The 10,217-nt window shown below is 37.3% G+C and overlaps 2 protein-coding genes across 5 annotated transcripts in view; one reads left to right on the forward strand and one right to left on the reverse strand.

Moving 5' to 3' along the window:
- The window catches only part of LOC132838524 (CD59 molecule (CD59 blood group)), a 142,135-nt gene that overhangs the window by 93,012 nt on the left and 38,906 nt on the right, over positions 1-10,217 (forward strand). The gene's annotated exons all lie outside the window — the stretch shown is intronic.
- Positions 7,538-10,217, reverse strand: part of syt13 (synaptotagmin XIII) — a 15,546-nt gene continuing 12,866 nt past the window's right edge. For all 4 annotated transcript variants that reach the window (XM_060859155.1, XM_060859152.1, XM_060859154.1 and 1 more), the window contains one exon: positions 7,538-8,922. In XM_060859155.1, the coding sequence (XP_060715138.1) occupies positions 8,618-8,922 (305 nt within the window). In that variant the 3' untranslated portion in view covers positions 7,538-8,617. The remainder of the gene's footprint in view (positions 8,923-10,217) is intronic.

The raw sequence follows: 10,217 nt of genomic DNA on the forward strand, positions 1-10,217 counted from the left end.
GACACTGTAACAGAGGAAATGTTTTACGTAAACCAAATACAGCATTTCAGCAAAAATAACCTCATACCAACTGTGAAACATGGAGGTGGATGTGTTGTGGTTTGGGGATGCTTTGCTGTAGCAGGACCTGGTCAGTTCACCATCACAGAATCCACTATGAACTCTACATTATATCAGACGGTGCTTGAGGAACATGCGAGGCCATCTGTCAGAACCTTCAACACGACAATGATATAAAACATGCCAGTAAATCCACACAGGATTGGCTGAAAAGTAAAAAATGGAGAATTATGGAATGGCCAAGTCAAAGCTTGTTCTAATGAAGCCACTGCATGAAAGAAACCACTCAAACATCACACAGCTGAAGAGTGGATGTAACTTTCTTCCAGTCGATGTCTATGTCAGAAACTGGTAGATGGCTACAAGAAACGTCTCACTGAGGTTATTTCAGGCAAAGGGGGAAACACTAGCTACTGTATTAGTGAATAGGGTGTCCTAACTTTGTCCTCAGTTGAAATACTCTTTTTGTTGCTTTCTTTTGTTGAATAAGTGAAAAGTGATTTTTCTTTACAAGCAGTACATCACATTCATCTACAGGTACAAATCAAAACAAGATCAGAAATGGGCATGTTGACATTTCTTAATAAAGAACTGAATATGTAATGTGGTGTCCTAACTTTTTCACACCACTGTATGTACTTGTGCACATATACTGTATAAAGCATAAACATTATTTGGAACCACATTCACTTCATGGAGCAGGGGAAGTATGATAACTAGGAGTTTGGGATTGTTCAACTAAAAACATGTAAATAAATGATGTAGCATTTTTGGGAAAAGACACCAAGTCACACAGAGGAAATTGCATGAATTAACAATGTATTATGTTTAAACAAGGTTAGCTTTGGTTTAACTACAATGATTTAACTGAAACACATTGATTAAATGTGGAATTTGGGCTCTAACATGATACAGCATCTCTGGAGCAGAGAGGGTTAAAGGGCCTAACAGTGGTAGCTTGAAGTGCTGGGTCTTGAATCCTGATCCTCCAATCAACAACCCAGACTGGCCATATAAAGAAGCCTCACTTGATAAATGCTGCATAAAGCAAACAAAAAACTAATGCATAGCATAGTTTGTGTGTGCAATGTTAATGTTAAGTGCAATGTTTTCCCTGCTACTGCTGCTTCTGACTTGCTCATTAATGATTAATATAAATTTGATTTGAAACACATTCTGTGTTTTTATATTTCCCTAAACCTGCTTTGAGACAATGGTCATTGTTAAAAGCGAAATACAAATAAAATTAAATTGAATTAATAGTGTGCAGATAGTCATGTACCATGAAATATGATACTGAAGATGTACAATACAATGAGACACGTGAGACACACACACAAAAAAAAAGATTCAGGGAAAACAGCATCAGTCAGTGGTTACAGTGTCACACTAAGAAAGAGATTATCTGTAGTCTGGATTGTCCACACTAAGAAAGAGATGATAATGTGTTTTTTTCATACTATAATACTGTGTACCAAGAAGAACCTACTGTGGTATGAATGACAGGAGCAATAATTATTATTAATCATATGCAAGCAGCATCAAATCATGAAAAGGTCTGGCCTGTGTATGAGGAGAAACGTGGCAGATAGCACAGTGAGCACAGGCTATAAAAGTATAGTTATGTCATAGGAAACATTAAAAAAGTTACAGGGTAGCCTTGATTTTACAATCATGATCAAATCTTCCTGTTTTAAATCCAGTGGCTGCTTGTTCACAACATTCACATACTGATTTAACAAATGCATAACTAACATGACTGTAGTGACTCAGCTCATAGTCATTAAAGCTTTATTCATTCAGGATGGAGGAAAGTAGACACACGTCAAACAGCAACACACTTGGTTCAAGCCTGTGGTTCAAAACGGCAAAAGAAAACTTTCGCCAGTCCACAGGGAGGTGTTTGAGGTTTCAGGATTTATCATTAATAAAATATATTTAGAAAGTTTTTTTTTTTTTTTTTAGCTCTACACAAATTTAATCCAGAAGGTGAAGTATATAGAAAATACAATACAAAAAGAAAGACTTTTTCTTCCTCTTTTCTTTACATAATGTCATGTACTGTAGTTATTTAAATTTAATTCTATTCAATTCTATGTATTTGTATTGCGCTTCTCACAATTCACATTGTCTCAAAGCAGCTTTACATAAGTATTGAAACAGGATAAAAAAGTTAAGTTTAAAGTTTAAAATCAAGTTAGTATTTGTCTCTAACATCGATCCCTAATGAACAAGCCTGAGGTGATGGTGGTGAGGAAAAACACCCTGAGATGACATGAGGAAGAAACCTTGAGATGAACCAGACCCAGAAGTGAACCTCATCCTCATTTGGGTGTCACTGAACAGGAAATAATGCTTGTGATAAACTAGTGATAAAATAATAGTTTGAAGTTGAGTGGAATTGTGCAACCAATAACTCCTGTGGAACTAAACGGTAAAGAGCTCCTGTGGAACTAAAAGGTAAAGAGCTCCTGAGGACCTAAAAGGTAAAGAGCTCCTGAGGAACTAAAATGTAAAGAGCTCCTGAGGAACTAAAATGTAAAGAGCTCCTGAGGAACTAAAAAGTAAAGAGCTCCTGAGGAACTAAAAGGTAAAGAGCTCCTGAGGAACTAAAAGGTAAAGAGCTCCTGTGGAACTAAAAGGTAAAGAGCTCCTGAGGAACTAAAAGGTAAAGAGCTCCTGTGGAACTAAAAGGTAAAGAGCTCCTGTGGAACTAAAAGGTAAAGAGCTCCTGAGGAACTAAAAGGTAAAGAGCTCCTGTGGAACTAAAAGGTAAAGAGCTCCTGAGGAACTAAAAGGTAAAGAGCTCCTGAGGAACTTAAAAGTAAAGAGCTCCTGAGGAACTAAAAGGTAAAGAGCCCCTGAGGAACTAAAAGGTAAAGAGCTCCTGAGGAACTAAAAGGTAAAGAGCTCCTGAGGAACTAAAATGTAAAGAGCTCCTGAGGAACTAAAAAGTAAAGAGCTCCTGAGGAACTAAAAGGTAAAGAGCTCCTGAGGAACTAAAAGGTAAAGAGCTCCTGAGGAACTAAAAGGTAAAGAGCTCCTGAGGAACTAAAAGGTAAAGAGCTCCTGTGGAACTAAAAGGTAAAGAGCTCCTGAGGAACTAAAAGGTAAAGAGCTCCTGTGGAACTAAAAGGTAAAGAGCTCCTGTGGAACTAAAAGGTAAAGAGCTCCTGAGGAACTAAAAGGTAAAGAGCTCCTGAAGAACTAAAAGGTAAAGAGCTCCTGTGGAACTAAAAGGTAAAGAGCTCCTGAGGAACTAAAAGGTAAAGAGCTCCTGTGGAACTAAAAGGTAAAGAGCTCCTGAGGAACTAAAAGGTAAAGAGCTCCTGAGGAACTAAAAAGTAAAGAGCTCCTGAGGAACTAAAAGGTAAAGAGCCCCTGAGGAACTAAAAGGTAAAGAGCTCCTGAGGAACTAAAAGGTAAAGAGCTCCTGAGGAACTAAAATGTAAAGAGCTCCTGAGGAACTAAAAAGTAAAGAGCTCCTGAGGAACTAAAAGGTAAAGAGCCCCTGAGGAACTAAAAGGTAAAGAGCTCCTGAGGAACTAAAAGGTAAAGAGCTCCTGAGGAACTAAAAGTACAATTTCCACCACAAACACAACACTAATTCCTTCCTGCTGAAGTATTCAGATGATCACTGATGAAGACCCACAAAATGTATTTTATATATATATATATATATATATATATATATATATATATATATATATATATATATATATATATATAAAATTCTTTTTGTTTAGCATTTTAGGTTTCTCTTGTTTCTAGCAAATAAAAATATTTTATTGTTTCAAATTTCTTTACCATTTGTTTCATGGTAAAATTATCTTTGTTATTTTGACCACTGGCACAACAGGCAGAATAGCATGACATTAATGTTCATTTAAAGATAATTTCATATATATTTACAGAAGATTTCAGTTAATTTCAGGTATCATTGCAATGACATATATCATTCTGCATATAACTATTCAGAACCCCATACAGACATGTGGAGCCATGTGAAACTCCACACAGACTGAAACCCTGCTGATGTGAAGCAGACATTACTGCTCACTGGGCTGTGACTGGCTGTGAATGTCATTTCTTTTCTAATTTATATGTATATTGAGTAAAAAGCCAAAAACATACTGCATGAACACAGGCAACATTTGATGGTGTTGCCATAACAGTATGTTTTGTACTCATGCTTAAAGAAGCCTCAATACTAGCTACATGAGAGCAATTTAAAGAAAAGGAAATTACTCACTTATCCATCAACTCATCTACAGGTTATCCTGGGCTTAAATCACTGTTTAATAAACTCTAAATTGGTTTCTGTTTTGCCTGAGGATCTGTTCTCTTGGTCTATTAACTGTAGTTTGTATTTAGCTATTTAGTTTGTGAATGTATTTTAGAGGCTTTAATGAGGTTTTTAGTTAATAAATGAAACACGTAAATACGTGTCGGACATTCACAAGGATTTATTGCAATGTATTATATGATCTCTGTGATTTAACATGTGAGTCTTTCTCCCTTGTGGTAGACAAGCTAGAATTATACAGAATCCCATAAGCTCCATCACCGTGGCAACCTACAGACCAGTCTGACCCATGAGAGGTGACCCTTATTATAGCGCACACAATAAATAGTCATCAAAGTGCACACTCGATGCTATTAATATAATCCAAGACACAAAGTCGTCCATCAAGCAAACACGATAATGTGGACATCTATCAGGAATAACACAGCTGAGTCAGACTGTATCTTCTTTCATTTTGTTACCCATGACTTTGTGTGCATTTGTCTGTGTCTTGTATTATGTTTGTCTTGTATTATGTTTGTCTGTGCAACTTTGGGGAAGATATTGTTAGATACTGATCACTATTACTGTGTATCTTATTGATACATGGTTTAAAGACAGTCTGTGCCTTATACGTGTATACAGTATTTGTTAGGTGTGTATGTCAGTAACATGTGTGTGACATAAAATGTCTTAATAAATATCTCAAATACTCATCCAGTGCTTCAGGCAGATATCAAGATAGTATTAGAATCGTATTTCATGGTGTATTCATTTGTACACCTTCTGATAACAGCAGTGCAAGTAAGTCAGTAAGATATGTAATAACTATGACTACATTTATGAATTAACCAACAAAGTGTGACTAAATACAGACAAGCGTTATGAGAAAAACACCAGGAAGCACAACATCCCTGCTTTACTTGAATGATTCTGAGACTCTGGACTTCTGTATAAATAAATTAATAGCCATTAAAACACAAGCACCCCTTCATTTCTTAATACTAATACCAGTGGCTCGCTCACTCGGCATTGCAAAATGTCAGGAAATATGAGCCATTTTATGTCTTATTGTTTATTCATTCATCCATCTTCAGCTGCTGAATTGTTGTTGATTTGTTGTTGTTGAGTTTTTGATGACATTTCACTCATTTATGGCTGTTTGAGATTATACCCATTGTCATTGTCAAGCCACTTAAACCATGGCTCTGTGTGTGTGTGTGTGTGTGTGTGTGTGTGTATGTGTGTGTGTGTGTGTGTGTGTGTGTGTGTCTGGAGAGAACATATTGTCCTGCACATTTCTTAGCCTCTCCACTGTCTCTGTGTCTCTTTCCCTGTGTCACTATAGTAAAGAAATCCCTGCAGTTCTGCTAAAAAAAAAATAGATATGGGAAACAAAGAGAAGATAAGATGATCTTTTGTTTCTAATCTATTTGTACAGTGAGAAAAGGCTTACCATGACTGAGAATAGTGGCTTTGTGTTGTGCTAATGTCACAGGTCTCATCAGAATAAAAACAGTACATAGATTTGCATGTGCATTGTAGTAAGATGCAATGTGGTGTATTAATGCTGTTCTAATTTACATGTGCACACAGTGTCACTGTCTCTATTTACATTGGTAATTAATTCAAACAGGTTTTTATTAAGTTTTTGCCAAACGGCTTAACTGAAAACTCAGTTTTTACTTTGGGAAAAGGTACATGCTGTATGTAATATATCCGTATCTTATGTAGTTTAACTCTCTGCTTCCTGAAACTGTCATCAAGGCCTAAGAAACATTGTTTGGGAGATTCATCAGTTTTAAATGGCAGGATATTTGTAATCATGCATGTACTCATGGCTCTAGGAATTTAAGATATCACCCGAGCAACATCTGGATACATTTATATGCATCTATTAGCCATGGTGATGACATCTACCAGTTCATGGACCAGCCTCTGCTTAGGCAAGGAAGCCTCTTGCTTTGTTTCTATGTGGCAGTTGGTCTGTTTATCAGAGGAACAGATAGTTATGGTCCAGTAAAAACAAAAAGAAATAGGAATGCTCTGCATGCTTGCCTTCTTGGAACACTGCAAGGACAATCTATTGATTCAGAAAATCAATATTACCTTAGACACAAGACACCGGAGTCATCTCGCTCCCAGGGTTTGGAGGATGAGTGTAGTTCAGCCCTCATTTTTTAAGAAGAGGGTGCAACTTGGAGCAACTTGGTTAAAAAGGATAACATTTATTCAAACAACATCAATAATGGTGATGTTATGAATTGGTAGCCGAGGCAGACATAAGGACAGAAATCTATTTTGTGGAAAAAAAAAATAAAAAAATCTATTACATGAAACAAAAACAGGTAGAAGATACTCATGGCAAAAACATGAACACAATGTGAGTTAACTGACATTTAACAACTACAAATGGCAAAATGTTAGACAATGAAACACACAGAATCCAGAAATTAAAGAGTGACACTAATAAAGTGAAAAAGGACTTGGTCATGTGATGTGTAGGGGTAATGGGTAGGTAGTTCTGCACCGTATTAACATGAAAGGAACTTTAGGATGGACACATGGCATCCTCAACACAGTGAGGCATCCGTTGTGCTGGTTTCCTATTTCCTGTGTTCCTATTACCTCTGAGTGCTGTTTTCTCTGTTATATGGAGAAATAAGGGAGGTTTTGACTCCATATAATCATTCTCTCTCTAGTTAGTGTAATTTACATTGCTCTAGTAAAGCGCTCTCTCGCTAGTAATTTTTATATGCATACAGTACGTCCAGTCTGATATCAACTAGAAATGATTACACATACGCTTTTAAAATACATGATAGTGTACAGGAGAAATTTGACATTACAGGTTGGAATAGTAGTGATATCTCTCCAGAAGCCAAGGAGGCCATGTTTGATCTTGATGCTGATTTTTCCCTCAGCCATCTTTTATGCATGAATGAGATAGTAGTTGGCTTGATACATAACACCACAAAGCCTGTTACACAACCCCAGTCTGTGGTGATTATTCATTTAGAACTGAATCAGTCTTGCATTCCTGCTAGAGGGTGCCGTGTGTGTGTGTGTGTGTGTGTGTGTGTGTGTGTTCTGATTTCTAAATCTCAGGGTAACATGCATTATAGCAAAACTCATTATAGTCCACTATAGAGTCCACTTTTATTCTTTTATGCACATCATTCATTTATCCCAAATAAATATTTCCATACATTCATAGCAAAATATTCCAACATCAAAATTCTAATTAGAGCCTTTTACCATTTTTCAAAATAATTTATTTTTGAGCTACTGTACTGGAAAACCAGCATCTACTAAACCTTTGTTATACATTTAGTCATATTAGTAGATTCAGTATATTTAATATTAATTACTGTTATCATGGTAGTAACTTTATCAGTTTATGAAATATGTGGAAATTGTACCAAGACATAAATTCATCACAGTATAATGTCTGTTGTACAAGACAGAGGAATTCTACACATCGTTATCCTGAATATATTTATATATCCAAAATGGGGAAAGAGAATATTGTATATCATAAATGCAAAAAGTTGCTTTTACAGTTATTACTACATATACAAGGAATGATGGTGATTATTATTATGCAATTTAATATGTGGTAGCTTAGTGGTTAAGGTGTTGGACTACTGATTGGGTGCTTGTGAGTTTGAATCCCAGGGCCACCAAGCTGCCACTCCTGGGACCCTGAGCAAGGCTCCTAACCCTCAGCTGCTCAGATGTATAAATGAGATGTAAGTCACTCTTCATAAGGGCCTCTGCCAAATGCCATAAATGTAAATATGCACTAACAATAATAATAATCATCATTTGAGAAAACCTGTTGAGAGCAGGTGAAAACTGACTTTGGTTGGTTCCTCACCTGGGGCAAAATCCTTTCACTTAGACAGATGGACTAACCAAATCACAGCATTCCAGATCTAAATCTAATGAAGGCGAATGAAATCAAAGTCAGGCCTGGTCTTAAATATGATTTGATTTTGCTGGGGACAGAGAATGTAATGCAATCACTAAGGCTAAATACTTTGTGTATATGATAGTATATACATCACTTTATTATCATCTGTAAATTCATCTGTTTATCATTGTCCCTGTAGAATCAGTAACAGTAACAGTTTACCCTGTGGAGTAGTAGATATTAATAGTTTAGACATTAAAAAGATATATTATTGCACAGGAATAAAGCAGTACTAATAAATACGAACAAACAACATTTAACTATGCATTGTATACACTAGTTTTTAACATTTTATTTTAAGCATGCAGAGGATGCCACATGGCGATCTGTTTACGTGGGTTATCAAGCATCTGTTGCCAGTGTTGGAGGCCAGTGCCTGAGAACTGGAGCCCTAGCTGGCAGCGCCCAAGTGGGAGCAGTGTGCCAGGGCTTGTCTGGTTCAGCACCTCCATGTCTAAGCAGGACTTGGTAAGTAGCTCTCTGGGAAGCTCTAGCATCATCATCTCATTCCACACCGGGTTGATTTTGTGCTTGACACGCCTCGTCTGCTTCTTCTTTAGCTTTGTGGTCTGGTGCTTCAGAGTCAGCTTCACTGACAGGTCTGAGAAACAAGAAGTTCTGTTATGTAGAATACAAAAAAAAAAAATCTGAAATAGCTTCTTGTGAAAATAAAATTTCGCACAGCAACCTTAAGCTGCATGAACAATCGTGCAAAAATCGTGTAGAATAACTTGTTTGATTTCTAAATATTGCTACTGGACAGATTAGGTGAGGAAATTCCTACCCAGGAAAAAAGAAATCAAATTTAACATAAAATGTAGTATAGTGTTAAGCCACCAGAACAACGTCAATGTAACCTGGCATATCTACAAATCTCTGGAACCTTACTGAAGAGATGAATACTGTTCTTCCAGAAGATATTGACTCATTTGGTGTTTTCACAATAGTAGTGCAGAATGCTGTTTCCCAGAGGTGTTCAAATAGGTCTGAGATCTGGTGAAATATATAATTTCAAACTATTTCATGATCTCCTATGGTCTATAAATATGGGTGGGATCATCCTAGAAGACACCACTGTCTGTAACAGCCAAGCCTGGGGCTGAGTCTTTGGCTAAATTTGATGGAGATCCTTATTGATGTTAGGGTTTCTTGCAGGAGTGCTCTCTTGCTTTTGAGCAGAAACTGTTTAGGTAGGAAGGTGACCTACTTAATTTCCCTGCTCTCAGGACATGCTTATGCTTGCGCAGCTGTGGTCTGGGAGAGTAAGCCTTACTTATACATCCCTGGTTCATGGTACCTATGCGGCTACCTATGTGTGGTACATTTTCCCAAAGATTGTATTGTTTTTATTAAAAATAAAACTCACCCTTAACTTTCCAAGCTGCTGGAGTGTTTCTCAATGTCACAATATTTTGGGGATAACAGGAATGGGAGGATTGTCTCAGAGCAACCACGGATTTAAGAGCCACAGTGAATTTTTTTATGCTGCCCTGGCCAGAAGTTTAAATGACCTTTTGTTCTGACTGGAGCTTCTGCAGCAGTTATCAGTTATTGACACTTAGTCTCTTGAGTTGGGCTGGATTTCCAATCATTTCCACATTTCCAATCTCTCACACTAAATATTGGGCAGCATTTTCAGCAGATCACCCTGTTCCTTACTAGCACCCATGTTCCACAAATGGAAGTAGTAGCAGTCTTGGTGACCCAAGTGCAGGATACCAGTCTGAAGACTCCTAACCCCTGGGACAGGGCTTCCTTGCTCAACTTCCTGCCCTGGCATGTTTCGTGTCTTCTCTGAAAATTGGGACCTTCAAGAGGTCCTTAGTAAACACAAGGCCTAATTCAGCTGGTCCATTAGCATTATAATTGTGTTACTGACCATCTCGAGTGCTAGTA

This window comes from Tachysurus vachellii, chromosome 23 (genome assembly GCF_030014155.1).
Source record: "Tachysurus vachellii isolate PV-2020 chromosome 23, HZAU_Pvac_v1, whole genome shotgun sequence".
In the NCBI taxonomy this organism is placed as follows: domain Eukaryota; kingdom Metazoa; phylum Chordata; class Actinopteri; order Siluriformes; family Bagridae; genus Tachysurus; species Tachysurus vachellii.